This window comes from Sus scrofa, chromosome 5, assembly GCF_000003025.6.
Source record: "Sus scrofa isolate TJ Tabasco breed Duroc chromosome 5, Sscrofa11.1, whole genome shotgun sequence".
In the NCBI taxonomy this organism is placed as follows: domain Eukaryota; kingdom Metazoa; phylum Chordata; class Mammalia; order Artiodactyla; family Suidae; genus Sus; species Sus scrofa.
Window position 1 is genome coordinate 69,496,392 of NC_010447.5, and position 16,571 is coordinate 69,512,962.

Genomic DNA, 16,571 nt, shown 5'->3' on the forward strand with positions numbered 1-16,571 from the left:
GTAAGTGCTCTACAGGCATCTGCTCAGTGAATAAATGGAGCCAAATGAAGAAGTTAGAAAGACCAAAGGAAAAAGCAGACAAGAGAGGACACTCCTCCCTGCTCCAAAGAGTAGTCCGGATGCTAAGGCTGTTCTGGAAGGGGTGTGGGCAGAGCGGGGGCGGGAGGGGAGTTTCAAGCCAGACCCCTCTCTCTGCCTCTCGAAAAAGAGAAAATGACAGAAGGCTTTTGGAACCAAGAGCTGGAGGAGGCTAGAAGCAAAAGCCCTGACAGCTTCACAGCAGTTCACACCCTGAGACAGCCTCCCACCTCCAGCCCCCAAGGAAGCTGCCAGGAGCACCAGGCAGGAACAGGCAGGCGTCCCCACATGGCCTGGCCCCGCAGCACGGGGGAGGTGACAGAGATTGGGGGAAAAAAACTATCATAGCCGAGATAATTTTAAAAATCCGCCCTCAAGGCAGCATCCAGTTGCTATGGCAACCCTAGCCCTGCTGGGTGTCCTGACTACCAGCCTGCTCCCCATCTCCCCAGCCCAGAGGTGTCCTCAGGAGACCAGAAGCTGCTGCCACCACGGGGACACCAAGGTGGTACCCTGCATTCAGCCACCAAGGTCAGAACTGAGACCCAAATGGGTACCTGAGAGTGCCATTCTGCTCCAGGCCACTTTTTATGAACATGGGCTCACTTCCTATTCAAGCTGACTCACAGTCTTTTATTCACTTGGCTCCCTCAAAACATTCCGCCAGGGCTGAGCAATGAAGCAGCTGGTTTTGGGTTTTGATTCCAGAGTCCAAAGCCCCAGGGGACCTGCAACAGCGTGAGTTATGCTTCGACCACCTGCTCTCCTGCACCCCATCTGAAGGGCTCCTGCTACCAGTAAGACTAGAAGAGAAAGGGCCACAGAGAGAGTGACTGGCAGCCAAGGGGCAGAGTTGTCACATGTCGCACAGGCCCTTCAACTGGAGGCTCTGGCAAGACTCCTCCATCGGCAGCCACATCCGGCTGGTCCCCTGACCCATCCTGCAGTGTCCCATCACTTCTGTCAGGCTCCTGGGCCCACGGAGAGCTTGCTAGGCTGCCCCCACAACACAGCTGCTCCAGGATGTGAAGCCTGCCTGCAGCAGGGCAGTGGGCTGGCTGAAAGCAGACAGGTCCCTGGTGCCCATTCTGGGAAAGCACAGTTGAACGGGGAGCTTGGCCCCTCCAGTTCCTAACTGACCTCGGCCGTGTGGTCACTGCTCCACAAGGGCAGGTGTGGTTGCCCGTGGCTGGTCCTGCTAGGGCATCCAGCACTGGGATTGGCACCTAGCAGGTCTTCGGTCAGGGTTTCTGAAAGAATGAAATGCCCTCATTTATGAAATGGGATGAGAAGCGTGTCTCTAGTAAAGGGCTCTGAGAGGCTCTGATGAAGCATGAGCCAACACTTTCTGCGTTAGTCTTCTGGAAACACAGTAGCTCAGCGGCCCCTCAGACTCGGTGCTCCAGGCCTGGTTTCACCCAGGCCCTCAGATCACTTGGGCAGAGAACCAGCCGAGGGCACTGTTCTCCTTCCTCATGAACAGGCTCAGGGTTTTTGCCCCCTCCCCGCTGTGACCCAGCTTTGGTCAGCTGACTGAAGTGCCCAGCCAGGTGGACTGGAAGGGCCTTCTTTAAAGGGAGTCCTCGCCCCTCCTCCCCTCTCCACGGAACATGGAGGAGATACAGGGGCCAAGCTGCAGTGGACAGGCCCGCACCCTGGACGGTGGGCAAGCAGGCCTTGGGATGCCCCAGAAGCCTGCCCCAAATGTCCCAATGCTTAGAAAGCATTCAAGACACTGCATCAGGCGTCTGCAGCAAGCCATGGAACAAAATCCTAAGTGACACAAAGCCTTACCTAAAATATCTCCTTCGTGACATCCTCATTGCCAACGCTAGTCCACAGACGAGAAAACGGCGGGGGGGGGGGGCACGTAGCTGAGTGAGGATGGAGCTGGGGCCCAGCCCACCCTCCCCCAAGTGACAGAAAGGAGAAGCCACGTTTGCCTGCGGGGCCCTGTGGGAGAACCTCCAGGACCCACCTCCGCCAAGTGCCAGGACCCCCAAGGGAGCCGATGTGGACAGTCCACGGAGCTTGAATTTCAGTATAAGACGTGGAATAAGGTCATGGGGAGAGGAGGGCCATGGGCACAACTCCACAGGAGAGGCAGATGAAGAGCTATTTCTAGGAGGTTGAGGTGACATCCCCAGAGCCAAGCAGACAGAGGTAAGGGAACCACACACACACACAGAGGCCCGGAGGCAGGTGGGGGGGACCGAGGTGAGGCCGGTGTGAGACGGTGGAGGAGATGGGGGGGCCCTATGTTTCAGGGAGAATCATGGGGCTCCATGAGAGAGCAGGTCAAATCTACAACCTGCCTCTTGCCTATAGCGGAGACCAGCGGGGAGGCAGTGGGGGTGTCACAGGCCAGAAGGGTCCTGTCCTGGGTTGCTCTGCAGGGAAGGCTGGGCTGGACCTGGAGGGGAGTGGCTGTTGTCTGGAGGGCGGTGCTGGGGCGCAGGGCCTGCTGCGTCCGGTGTGGATGTGGTCACGCTCTGGTGCCCAGGGAGTGAGCACGCTTCACCTCCTTTCCACCTCCTCCCCAGTCCAGACAGAGGTACCCACAAGCGGTCAGGTGCAGCCCAGGAAGAAGTGTTTTAAGAAGGGGGAGCTCCCTGGTGGCACAACAGGTTAAGGATCTGGCATTGTCACTCCCATAGCACAGATTCCATTCCTGATCCAGGAACTTCCACATGCCAGAGGCACAGCCAAAAAAATAATAATAAGGGAGGGAGTAAAAATAAACAAATAGGGAGTTCCCGTCGTAGCGCAGTGGTTAACGAATCCGACTAGGAACCATGACGTTGCGGGTTCGGTCCCTGCCCTTGCTCAGTGGGTTAAGGATCCGGCGTTGCCGTGAGCTGTGGTGTAGGTTGCAGACGCGGCTCGGATCCCGCGTTGCTGTGGCTCTGGCGTAGGCTGGCAGCTACAGCTCCGATTAGACCCCTAGCCTGGGAACCTCCATATGCCGCGGAAGCGGCCCAAAGAAATAGCAAAAAGACAAAAAAAATAAAATAAAATAAACAAATAGTAAAAAGTAAATAAATAAATAAGTGAGGGAGTAACCAGCTTGTGTCAGCTGGAGTGAGATGGAGACATGGCACATGCCAGGGTCACGGGGACAGGCCGTGGAAGCATGGCATGGGGTGACTGCTAGAGAGAGGAATATGAGAGCTTGTACTTTCTAGAGTCAAGGCAGGAAAAGTTCTCACTTTCTCTCTACAGCAGGGGAGCTAATGAGTCGATGGTAACGCCTGAACTAAACTCCTTTTTACACAGATGCGGCCTCACTGCTCAGTCGGGTAAGCAGGGGTCAGTGGCTTACAGGAGTGAAATGCCCACAATCCCTTCACCTCCAGGTCACCCACACCCCTCACTCACGATCCTTCCCCCATCAGACGTTCCAGTATATTCCAGACAGAGCTTCGTAGAGACAGCAAAACGAATATTTATTATGATTATCTTAAAAAAATAAGTCTGAAATATCTGGGCGACAAGATAAAATACCAAACAAAATAGTGTTGGGGTGTTAGTTACACTCCATGCTGGCACGGGCAGAGGCCACACCGCCACTCCTTCTGCAGAAGTTACCACTTGAGGGATGATGACAAACCTGGGGTCAGGCTGCCAGGACAGGCAGACAGTAATGGGCCCAGAAAATCTGATGCTTCCACCCAAAGGGCTACCCAGGGTACAAGCCTGTGGCCCCCACTGAGCAAGAGAGCCAGCGCGTCCCTGCAAGCCGCAGTGTCAACACCCCTGGGGACAGCAGGAGCTCTGGGAGGCAGCAGCCAGTGGCCCCCACCCCCGGGGCCGCCCTACAGAGCCCAGCCCTCCTTACGGAGGACTAGCTGCACAGCCTCGTGCACGTCGCTCACCACATGGGCTGCCTCCAGGAGGCCGGGGCTGAAGCCGAAGTCCCGGTGCCCGTGGAAGGGAGGCGCCCCCCCCCGGGGCAGGCCCTGGGGACTCTGGAGCCTCGGGGCTGTACACCCCCGTGCACACCAGGATGGAGGTGCAGCTCCGAGCAGTTGAGGGCTGCTGCTTCCAGGGGCCCCTGGCCCCCTCCTCCGCCCCCACCGACCTCGCCGTCTGCAGGTACTGGTGGAACAGGTTGGCCCCGTAGATGTCAGACATGGGGTTGTCACTGAGGAAGAGAAAACCCGGTTCAGTGCAGGGGACCAGGCAGGCAGAGGGGCAGAGATGCAGGGAGGAGGGAGGGCACGTTGTAGGGGGTTAGGGGGCGCAGGGCTTACCCCACTGCGTAGAGATTCCGGATGGGGGCTGCCCAGCCCCGCCGCTCCGCTTGCCGCCGGAGCAAGCCCTCCGCGTACTGGTAGGTGAGGAGGCTGGGTTTACCCATCAGCCCTTCATATCGCAGCTCCTTGCCAGTCACCTTCCGGTAGATGGCCTCTAGGCACAGCAGAAAGGTGCCATGGCCAAACCTGCCAGAGAAACAGCCAGCCACTTGGTCCCCTCCCCAGGCCCCGCCTGCTCTGACAGTGCCTTTCACTGGGGGTCTGGCAGTGACAGAGCAACGTGACTTAGTTCTGGTAAGAAGTAAGTACATTTATTAGCTGCATCTATGACCTGCAACTACCTGATAACGTCTATCGAGCACTGTCCCAGCCCTGGAGATGGCAGGTCATGTTTAATCTTTAGAAAACCCTATGGGAGATTTCCCTGTCCTAGAGCAGCGAAAATGAATCCAACTAGGAACTATAAGGTTGTAGGTTTGATCCCTGGCCTCGATCAGTGGGTTAAGGATCCAGTGTTGCCATGAGCTGTGGTGTAGGTGCAGATGCGGCCTGGATCCTGCATTGCTGTGGCGTAGGCTGGCAGCCGTAGCTCTGATTCGACCCCTAGCCTGGGAACCTCCATGTGCTGCAGGTGTGGGCCTGAAATGCAAAACAAGAAAAGAAAAACGCTATGGGAGCTCTCATCATCTCCACTTTACGGGTGAGGCTGAGTGACCCGCCCAAGGTGTGAAGCTAGGATGACCACCTGGGCAGCCGGACCCTAGAGACCTAAGCTCAAATTCTGCCTTGGATCCAGGCAGACTACTGGTGACATCCCCTCCTGTCTTGGTGTCAATCTTCACTGAGCCTATTGCCAACCCACTGGGTATAAGAAAGCAGCCCCACAGCAGCTAAGCTATGAAATCCAAGTGCTAGGCTAAGCTCCTAGGAAGTATCCTCCACACTGGGGATATGTTATCTTATCCATCCTCCCTTACTCCCTCCTGCTGCCTGGAATGCTGATATGAAGGCTGGAGTTCAGGCAGCCCTTGTGGATTAGGTAGTGAAGGGCTGAGATGCCTGACAGGTGGACTTTTTTACTTGAGAAAGAGACTGCCATCTCAGTCAAGACTCTTGTTTTGGGTTTTCATCCCTTGCTGCTAAACCAAATCCTAACTGATACTGTTCAGTATCTTGAGGTTATATTCCAATGTCACTTATTTATATACTGAATTCTATTTTCAATTTTTTAATTACTGAATAAAAAATTAATCTCAAATGTGGTTTATAAATGGTAATTTTCCTCTTGCTATTCAGTCCACAGCCTACAAATCAAACCCCCTTCACCTAATGTCAGCAAACCTGAACTCTAGGAAGAATATTCTAGAAAACACCTGACCTCAAGCTGCAGAAATGCACTTCAAAAGTCAGAAGAGGAGTTCCCGTTGTGGCGCAGTGGTTAACAAATCCAACTAGGAACCATGAGGCTGCGGGTTCAAGCCCTGGCCTTGCTCAGTGGGTTAAGGATCTCGCATGGCCGTGAGCTGTGGTGTAGGTCGCAGACATGGCTTGGATCTGGCATTTCTGTGGCTGTGGCGTAGGCTGGCAGCTGCAGCTCCGATTCAACTCCTAGCCTGGGGTTATATAACTTCCATATGCTATCAATGCAGCCCTAAAAAGACAAAAAAAAAAAGTCAAGTCAGGAGAGAGAGCTCGGTGGTGCCTGCCCCCCAGGCTGCTGAGCCATGTGACCCGAGGCAGTACTGGGCCCTGGAACCCTGGCAGCCGACTCATCGCACAGCCCACTGGGAGGCAGGGCAGGAGCAGAAAACTCCAGACTTTGCCTTGCAGACAAAAGCAGCCAAACAGCACCAGCAGCTGCCCTTCCAGGAAAGCAACCCACTGGCCAGCAAAACAGGGCCTGGGCTGTGCTCAACCCTGGGGAGGATGGGATGAGGTGGGGACCAGCTCAACGCTCCAGGCCTTTTGAGGAAGTGACTGGTTCAGGGGCCTCAGAATCATTCCTGCTTTGCCCTCCCCCACGTCTCAGGGCAGAAGGAAACAAGAAGTGAAAGAACCAGTGCCACAGGGTGCAGGCAGGGAGCAGGGAGGGAAGGGCAGGTCATGACAGAACTGACCGTCCCTTGGGTGCCATTAGCCAAAAAGAACACATCGGTCAGGACTCCAGAGGGCAAGGCCGGGGTTTAATAAAGACCATCTCTGTGAGTCTTCTGTGTTCAGCAACCCACACTTTTCGTTTATTAATCAGTGTGCGAAGTGACCCTGGAGACCCCTCCCGGGGGCAAGTTACCATGGCAACTCCAGGGCACAGGATGGCGTGAGGAGCGTCAGCAGAACTGCCCCGGTGGCAGCTGGAGGTGGCCCCCAGGGCCAAGGCCAGGGACCCTGTGTCCTCACCTAGGCATCTTGGCCTCGGCCATCCAGAGGAGGTCGTGTTGCTGGCCAGGACAGGGAGGTGGGGGTAGGGGGCCGTTGCCAGACCCGTGCCAGGGTTCCCATCACTCAGGAGGACGTCCATGATCAGCTGCAGGCTGGTCTCCCAACGCACTGGCTCCCCAAGGAGGAGCACCCCTGCAGAGCACAAGTGAGGGAGGGCCCAGGTTGTGCGGGTGCAGGAAGGCCTCCGGGGGCCCTCAGTGCCCCAGCCACACACACTTCCCTTGGTGCACTGGCCTGGCAAGTGCACGGATCCCCGGGCAGCGGGCAAAGTTCCGAGAATGAGGAGCAGAGGAGCGGCAGCCCATGCTGCCCAATGCTCTGCCCACTGCCTCACCCTGCAGGTTCTTACCCTCCTCAGCCACGTCCCCCAACCCCAGGGGCCACCCAGCCTGGACACACGTCACAGGCTGAGCTCCCAACCTGACTCTGTCCACATCCCTCATGACTGTGGGCCAGTTCTCACTGTCGCTCAGCCTCAGCCCTTCAACTACATGATGACAAGGACACATACCTAGCACTGTGAGGATACAAATGAGATAGGACAAAACACAGAAGCCCTGCTGGACACGCAGCACTCAAGCCAACACCACTACCAAGGTCTGCCTCAAGAGCAGAGAACTGGGCCAGGCCGTGGCCCCGGGGGGAGGGAGGCAGCACCACCCCTGCCTGGGCGATGTACTGGAAACTGGCACATGGGTTCTGTCACAGTGACTGACAGACTCAGTGGCAAGACCATCAGGGCCCAGGGACCCAAATGGCTCAGGACAGTCCTGCACGATCAAAACCGTCCCTGTGTCTATAAACAGCTGACACTCAGGCAGGTGAACAATCTGCTTATAGTTAACTGAACCTAAACCCTAATTCCATTCTATACGTAAACACAGTGTTTCTTAGTGAAGTTTTCATAAACACTGATTTTTCCAAAAACAAAACTATTGTGTTGGTCAAGAGAAGACTGTACTTTACTTCTGCTAAACTTTACCAGGACTTATTCCCCACTTTGGAAAACCATGCCACCAGTGACAATACCGCCCCTAATTTCTGAGTCACCGATGAAACACACCCACATCACACCCATAAACATACATGAGCCTGCTTCTGTCGCTGTAACATTTATGGGGATTCTATTTTTGGTATAATCATTTTGCTAATTATGTCTTCTTGGATAATTATTACATATTGAAATACTGATTATCTTATTAAAAAATTCTTTTACTTCTGCCTATAACAATTAGGGCCTAATTTAGTAAACTAATTTTTAATATTTGGGTATTATCTAAGAACTCACTTCAGGGTGGTAAAGTAACAATACTTTTCTAACACAGGGGAGAACTGGGTTTAACAGCTGAGAAACACTGGACTAGGTCCTTTAGGTCATGGTTTTTCTGGAATAACGAGGTGAGTGACACGGGGAAGGAAAGATTAGCAGTTAGATATCTCAGAGGTCGTGAGTGGCAGATCCGAGACCAGAGCCCAGCAGTACCAGCCGTGGGGAGAGCCCGCCCATGCCATAAGGACCTCATTACCTTCGATAGCAGGGAAGTCGTTCCTTGGAAGGGGCTGCGAGAGACAAAGAACAGCCCGTCAGCGCCTCAGTCACCTCCCACGCCCGGTCTCCAGGGGGTGGAGGGAGATGCATTCCTGACAGATGGAAGACCCCTTGGTCTAGCCCAGGCTGGGGGTCACCATGGGTGAAGGGCAGCCAGGGGACAGCTGGGTAGCCTGGAATCAGGTGGCCAAGGACCAGGCAAGCTCATGGAGGGACAGGAGGCTGATGTCACTCAGGAGGCAGGGCCTTCACTGAACCATCCTCTTGGGGTCTGTTCCTTCCAGGAACGGCTCCAATGGTCTTGGCTCTGCCACTAACCAGCTCTGAGACCTGCCCTGAGCCACGTCCCTGTGGCGGACTGTCTCTGAGCTTCTCTGAGACCTGCTTCAGGTGACATCTGGTTCTGCACACCAGGTGCATAGCACAAAGGCTCTGCTCAACTGGAAAGCTCAGAAAGAAGGGTAAAGCCACACAAATAAACGGAAGCACACGCCTCTGTTCTAACTGCGCTTCATCACATGTTAACAGCGCTGACTTAAAACAGGCAGTGTGATCCACACAGAGTTCACAGGAGGAGGAAGAGGGCGAGAGGCCATCGGGAGATGGGCAGTCACCCTAGAGAGTCAATGAGAGGCCCTGCAACCACTGGTCAGAGAGATGAGGTTCAAATGTGGGCCAAACCCCCAAGGAAACTGGACAGATACTCAGAATGGACAAGAAACTATTTCCAGAGTTCCCGCTGTAGCTCAGCAGTAACGAATCCGACTAGTATCCATGAGGATATGGGTTCAATCCCTGGCCTCGCTCAGTGGGTTAAGGATCCAGCGTTGCCCTGAGCTGTGGTGTAGGTCGCAGACGCAGCTCATTTTGCTGTGGCTGTGGTGTAGGCTGGCAGCTGTAGCTCTGATTCGACCCCTAGCCTGGGACTTTCCATATGCTGCAAGTGTGACCCTAAAAAGACAAAAAAAGAAAAATGAAAAAAAGCTGTTTCCCACCGGGTCAGGTCTCTGTAGCAAGCTTCAGGTTAAGCAGAGCAGGGATTCATTTCATAAACATTAGTGATCCTCCCAAGTGACTCTGGGAAAGCACAGAACTACCACCTGGAGGAGACACCAGGACTCTGCAGGGGTCCTCAGCCAACGGCCAACCACACAGAAAGGCAAGCCCTGGGAGCTGTGCCTCCCCTAGCCGGTGCCTGGGCCAGACGTGCCCTCCAAGGAAGCAGCTCTGTGTGGGAGGGGCCAAAAGTCAGCAAGAGGAGGCCCAGATTACCGTGGTCTTCGGCCGCCGCTGGAGATCCACCATGTCGAGCACAGGGAAGGCTGCCCGCAGCTCGTCCACTGTGACCAGGCTCTTGAAGCCCAGTCTAGAGTGAGGTCAGGAAGCAAAGCCAGACAGTTCTGAGGGACACCAACCCAGCCCCAATCAAATCAGCACCCCCAACCCCAGACAGGACCCAGCGAGACCAGCATGGATCCTGAGGATGCGGGTAGTGGGGGCCACTCCTGGGGCCTGTCCTATGCTGGGCACCACTGGGCGCAAAGGCACACAAGAGGCCCAGAACCGTGAGAACCCGTGTTCTGGGGACAGCTCAGGAGACTCCCTGGAGGATGAGGGCTGAATGGGGTCTAGAAAAGCCAGGCCGGAGCTAACTCTGGATGGCTGGACCAGATTCAGCCAGAACGGCAGGCTGTGGAGGGCACGCCCGCTGGACCTCCAGCACCTGCTGCTGTGCTCCCGTCCTCCACTCCCCAGAAAGATGCTCCCATCGGCCTCAAGCCCACACAGACCACACTGCCTCACAAGTAAGCTCACCCACTTATGCTCTGGTGCCATTCTCCTCCCCTCCTCCCCACATGGTCCCATTCTGGTCTCCTGCTCCAGGCACCCTCTCACCCCCTCCTTCCAGCCTCCTCAGCTATGTCTCTGCTGAAAAATGTAAACCCCTCCTGGGGCCCAGCAACCCCCCACCACAAAGCCACAAGTGAGTCCTGCTCCAGGACTGGCCTCCCGCCAAGCACCAGGGACACTCAGACCCTTTCTGCCCTTTGCTGTCTCTGACCACATGCTGTCTTAAATGTTCCTCCACCATCCCTGAGTGTGACTTCAGCCGCCTGAAGTACCAGCTCTGATTAACCAGGACCCATGAGCTTCTCTGGCCCCAGAGCGCACCTCGATCACAGGAAACGCTCGGCTCAGGTTTGCGGAGGCAGCGCGTGGGTGAGCTACCTTGGAGCAGGACTATCCCCACTTCCTGAGCACACATCCACAGGGTAAGCCCACTGCAAATGCACTGGGAGCAAGTGGTTCCCAAACTAGCCACAGAACTGCCTAGTTCTCAGATCCAGTGAGTCAAGACTCTCCAGGGAATAGCCGTGAGTGCACTCTGTAAGCTATTTGACAGGTTCTGAGGCACTGGGCTGGCTTTCAGAAACCCCCAGGTGTCAGGGGTGCCCCCCTCCCCTGGGGAGCCACCCGCCCTCCCGCAAGAGCCTGGCACACCTGGCTCCAGTCCCCTCTGCCAGGTGAGGACAGCAGAGCAGGAAGCAGCTCAAGGATACGCTCGGGCGTTTTCCACCAGGGGCCCCTGCCCAGACACCAGCATCCGCCTCTCGTGATGCTGTGAGAAGAGCCGCATAGGGCTGTGGGACAGAATCACCTGGTCAGGCTCCACCTGCCAAGAAACAGAGAGGGAGGTGAGGGCAATAACTGGAGTAGGGCCTACCTGCCCAGGAGGAGGCAGAGCTGATAGGTATTGAGGAATAAACTCAGTTCCCAATACCCCCACTTTTCAGCCCCACTTGGGAACCACAGGGCTAGTACATGAGCTCAGATCTGTTGTTTTCAGTTCTACGAAAGCCTTTTCAACCACAGCCCACTCTCCAGATACCAAGGGAGGAACCAGTCCTGTCCCTTTATTCTGCATCCCAAGCAGCGTCACCCAGTCAGTCAGCACTGGATTTGCCCTCTCAGTTCCAAAGGACACTTTCCAAGAATGAAATACTCTGCTGACAAAGACGTGTGGATGCCGGGACACAGTGGAGCTGTAGGTGGGTGGCAGGGATAGCACTCCCTGAGCTGTCCTCTCATGAGAAACGCAGCTGTCACTCCAGAGTTCCACCTGGCACATGGGGATTCAGCAACATGGGACCCTAAGGCCCAGGAGAAAAGAAATGGATACAGAGAGTTGGGGACACTGCCAAGTGCATGGGTGGGACTTCAGGGCTCCACACATGTTTACATAAAAGACGGCGCTGCCCTGCCCATGAGGCCCGACTCTGGAGGTTGGCCTTGAACTCCAAGCTTTTTTTCCAACAGGACTGGAAGATTTACACTGATAACCATGCCCTAGGGCTGATCCCTACTGTCCCCCTCCCACACCAGGGCAGGAGACGCAGTCAGTGCTGGAGGGGGTGCTCCGTGGGAACCAGGTCCTGGGCTCCAGTGTCTCCCACTGCCTCCTTACCTGGAAGCCCAGTAGGGCGGACAGCTCCTGGGCCTTGCCATGCTGTAAGATGTTCCCCGCATTTGTGACAAACACCACAGGCACCCGCAGCTGCCCTTCGGGGTTCAGCAGCTTATGGAAGGCTTCCTGTGCAGCTGGGATGATCCTATGGCCCCGCACCAGCACCCCGTCGATGTCCAACAGGAACCCGAAGGTGGGCGGCCTCTGCACGGAGGGGAGACAAGAAGGGCCCCTGAGTGAGGCATGGAAGGTACATCACCCCTGACCCTGGGCCAGCAAGGCTTTGATCAAGGTGAGGACACGGGGTTGCCTACAGGACAAATCCATCTGCAACAAAGAATTAGGCCTTTTCAGGTATTTTCAAGCATATAAGTATTTTGTTGAAATTATTTTTGCATAATATAAAGTTTTGTTTTGTTTTTTTTTTTTTTTGGTCTTTTTGTCTTTTCAGGGCTGTACCCTAGGCATACAGAGGTTCCCAGCTAGGGATCCAATTGGAGCTACAGCTGCTGGCCTACACCACAGCCACAGCAACGTGGGATCCGAGCCGCATCTGTGACCTACACCACAGCTCACTGCAATGCCAGATCCTTAACCCACTGAGTGAGGCCAGGGATCAAACCTGCAACTTCAGGGTTCCTAGTCGGATACGTTAACCACTGAGCCACTATGGGAACTCCAATATTAAAGAAATTTTTACATTGGAAAACAGAGAAATTCGCAAAGAATCCCAACACTGGAACACAATCGATAGTATTTCATCTCTTTTTCTATTCTTACATTTGTCGCATAGCTACAACGGCACTTTATATGTATAATTTTGCATCTTGGCTTTTTTTTGTTTGACCTGAAGCAATTTTATCTGCTACAACAACCTTCATAACCATCTTTTAAAATTGTTTTACCAATATCGACACACAGAGTTCTAAAAACACACTCAATTGCTACAGACAATATAGAAAATTCTTGTTTCTTGCTGCTGCCCAGTGCTACTACTCCCTGTCTTGTGTGTTTTCCAGAAACTGTTTTATGGATGGTACTAATTTCTTATCTTGGAGCTAACACAGAAATGGCCCTATGTCGTGCTTTCTTTTCCATCTTCCGTTTTTCATTGGTATCTCTTGGTTTTCTTTCTGTACCACAGCCCCACCTCCTCCACATCGCCTCTGCTACATATTTTGAGTGTATACTCCATTAGGTTTCCCCTATTCAGATATTTAGGTTTTTCCACACTTTTGCCTCTACGAATTATACTATAAAGAACCTATTCATGCTTACTAGTTTTTCCATATGATGGATTTTTCTTCTAGTTGTTTTTTTTTTGGCTGCGCCCACAGCATGTGGAAATTCCAGTGCCAGGGACTGAACCTGCACCACAGTAATGACAATACCAATCCTTAACCCACTGCACTACCAGAGAACTGAAAGATAGATTCTTAAAAGCAAGAGTTATAAGTCAAAAGAGTACAAACATTTTAGTGATGGAACACCTATTGGCCCATTTTCCAAAACACCTATCAACCCACGTGCAACCTGGTCCCCTTGCCCAGGATGGTTTTCACTGGTATCAAAGAGTTTGTTAAGGATCAAACATCCTGTTAATATCACAATTTAAAAAAAAAAAAAAAGAGGTATCTCATCTCAATCTGCATTTCTTTGATTTGTATCTTTTTTTTGGGGGGGGGGTTAGGGCCACAACTGCGGCACATGGGAGTTCCCAGACTGGGGTTGAATCTGAGCTATAGCTGCCAGCCTATGCCACAACCACAGCAACTCAGGATCCAAGCCACGTCTGCGACCTACACCACAGCTCATGGCAACACTAGATCCATAACCCACTGAGCAAGGCCAGGGATCAAACCCACGTCCTCATGGATACTAGTCAGATTCATTACCGCTGAACCACAATGGGAACTGCCATTTCTTGGATTTACAAAGCTGAACACTGTACTCCTTAAAAAAAATCACCCCATTTTTTTTGTGAACTAACATACATGCAAGGTGTTTTTCAGCTGTCAGAAAAACCCAAGCTAATCTGTTTACCATTTTCCTTTTTGTTGGCACCAGCTAAGTCAAGCCACTTTCACCACAAATGCGCTGTGGTTCAAAATGTCCTTATTTTCTTAGACGTACATACAGAAGAATTTAAGGTTGAAATGATAAGAAAATGGATTCCCTTTAACATCTTAGAGCCACAAGAAAAGAGGGCAGATAAGCAAATCAAGTGCAGCAAAGTGTTAGTAACAGCTGAATCTGGAACATGGGTCTATGGGGTTCATAACACTGTTGTGCTTTTGGGTTTTTGAAAACTCACATAGTCAACAAACCAAACAGTTCATTTATGCTGATGGCTGCAAAATTAAACTACTGGTCTTAGGGGCCATATCGTAAACAGTCGTAAGATTTGCTTAGAAAGACCCGCAGATCCTGCCACTTAGAACAAGAAAGTTTCAGGACAGTTGAGCAGTATCTGTGACACTCCCTCATCTATTACTGTGTAGTGCGGGATGACCACCTGTGGCCCTCAGGTGAGCACACAGAGAACCAGGCACCCAGGACCTGGGAAGCAAAGGCGCATCGGATGCAGCGACTCCACACTCCATGAGATGCTTCACAGAAGGGACGCGGGGAGGGATGTACAGGTGTGACTTCTCTACACTTGCTGCTCGGCTTTCTGAAAACTTAAAACTGGTCTAAAAAAAGTCTATTAATTTTTGTTTAAGTGAAGTTACCTAGAGAAAAGGAAATAAGAATTTTCATTCTCTTTTCATTTTTCGTTTTATTTTTTTCTGCATCTATATTCTCATTTTTCTTCTTTATCACTTCAAGTTTTTTGTAACTTGTCCTGGGTATTAAGCCAGCTCTGAGTTAAGTCCATATATGTGGAGTTTCTGTTATGGCTCAGTGGTAACAAAATTGACTAGTGTCCATGAGGCCTCAAGTTCAATCCCTGGCCCCGCTAAGTGGGTTGGGGATCTGGCGTTGCTGTAAGCTGTGGTGTAGGTGGAAGACTCAGCTCAGATATGGTGTTGTGGCTGTGGCATTGGCAGCAGCTCCAATTCCACTCCTAGTCTAGGAACTTCCATATGTCTCAGGTTCGGGCCTAAAAAGACAAAGGGGAAAAAAAGTCCATATTTGTGGTAGTGATAAAACGTGTGGTTTTCTACTACATATAAAATAGATAAACAAGGTCCTACTGTATGGCACAGGGAACTATGTTCAATATCTTGTAATAATCTATAAAGGAAAATATTCTTAAATAGTATACATATATTTTATATATATAATATATGTATAACTGAATCACTTTGCTGTACACCAGAAAGCAACACAACACTGTAAATAAACTATACTTTTAAAAAGCATGGCAGAGGGGAGATCCCTTTGTGGTGCAAAAGAAACGAACAGGTTCAATCCCTGGCCTCCCTCAGTGGGTGAAGGATCCCGCCTTGCCTGAGCTGTGGTGTAGGTCACAGACGCAGCTCAGCTCCTCCATAGCTATGGCTGTGGTGTAGGCCAGCGGCTGTAGCTGATTCGAACTCTGGCCTGGGAACCTCCATATGCCACTTGCGCAGCCCTAAAAAAAATAAAATAAAATAGATTAAATAAAAAGCATGGTTTTAAGATTAATTTGGGGAGTCCCCTGGGGGCCGTACCCTCGACCCTTGACCACGTTTGAACTGGGCGGATCCACTTATAGGGGGGATTTATTTCAACAAATATACATTCAGCCCCCACAGCTGTGGGCTCCTCACACGTGGATCCAACCAACTGGTGATCGTAAACTTCACAAGCCATGGCTGTTGGTGGATGGGGGATCCGCGGATGCCAGGCGTCTGTGGGACGCCAGCACCTTCAGGTCTAGGAGTCCTCCACGGACAGCGAGGGAGGGCGGAAATCGGCCTTAAGTCACACAGGTAGTAAACCGCCGGGCAGGTGCGCATCCCCTTCTTCCACCCTCCCACTCTCACCCTTGGAGAGTCGGGAACTGTGAGAACCCGCGGGCCGGGGCCGCGGTCTTCTGCACGTTCCGACTGGCGGGTCACCGAGGCCCGCGTGCCCAGGTCCGGCCCCGCGAGTGACAGAGTCACGCGGTGCCCCGGGCGGCGGCTACGCGGCGGGGACCAAAGGACGTGACGTCACTACACGCGGACACTGCGGGGACGGTGGGAGTGATGTCCTGGAGGCCGGACATCAGAGCACGGTCCACGAGGCCACAGGGCCTCCTGCCCTGCCCGCCCGCCCGCCGCCCTCACCTGCGCGCCGCCGCTCGCCAAATGGCGGCCCCCGAGCCCCGCGGCCCCGCGCGCCGCCCCGCAAGCCGCCCGCCACCACAGCCCGGGCGCCCGCCGCGCCACCACCTCGCCGAACGCAGCCATGGGCCGCCACCTGCGCGCACCGCGCACGCCCGGCCCGCCGCGCGGCCAATCATCGGCCAGTGGCGCCTGGGGCACCTGGGAGCTGTAGTCCCATCCAGTATTGGGGGCGGGAAGGGGGCGGGGGTGCTCGCAGGGCATCTCGGGAGCTGTAGTCCCGCTTCGGTCTCTGCCTTACGCGTGTGGGCGTGGTCGTATAACTGGAAGTTTATACCCTTTAACTTTCTCACACTTTTAACCAACTCCTAACCCTCATATCTGGCAGCCACCACTCTTTCTCCTGTTTTCTGGATCTATGAGCTTGGTTATTTTGTTTCTTAGAGTCCGCATGTAAGTGACCTCATACAGTATTTGTTTTCTCTGACTTACTTCATTAAACATAATAACCTAAAGGGCCATCCATCCAC

General features: G+C 53.2%; 1 protein-coding gene across 1 annotated transcript; it reads right to left on the reverse strand.

Moving 5' to 3' along the window:
* Positions 3,500-16,168, reverse strand: HDHD5 (haloacid dehalogenase like hydrolase domain containing 5). The gene is given in 10 exon segments (XM_021092501.1): positions 3,500-4,017; positions 4,019-4,222; positions 4,332-4,520; positions 6,732-6,768; positions 6,771-6,905; positions 8,300-8,333; positions 9,595-9,688; positions 10,884-10,996; positions 11,789-11,992; positions 16,045-16,168. Coding segments are annotated over 10 exon segments (1,257 nt in total). The 5' UTR covers position 16,168; the 3' UTR covers positions 3,500-3,893.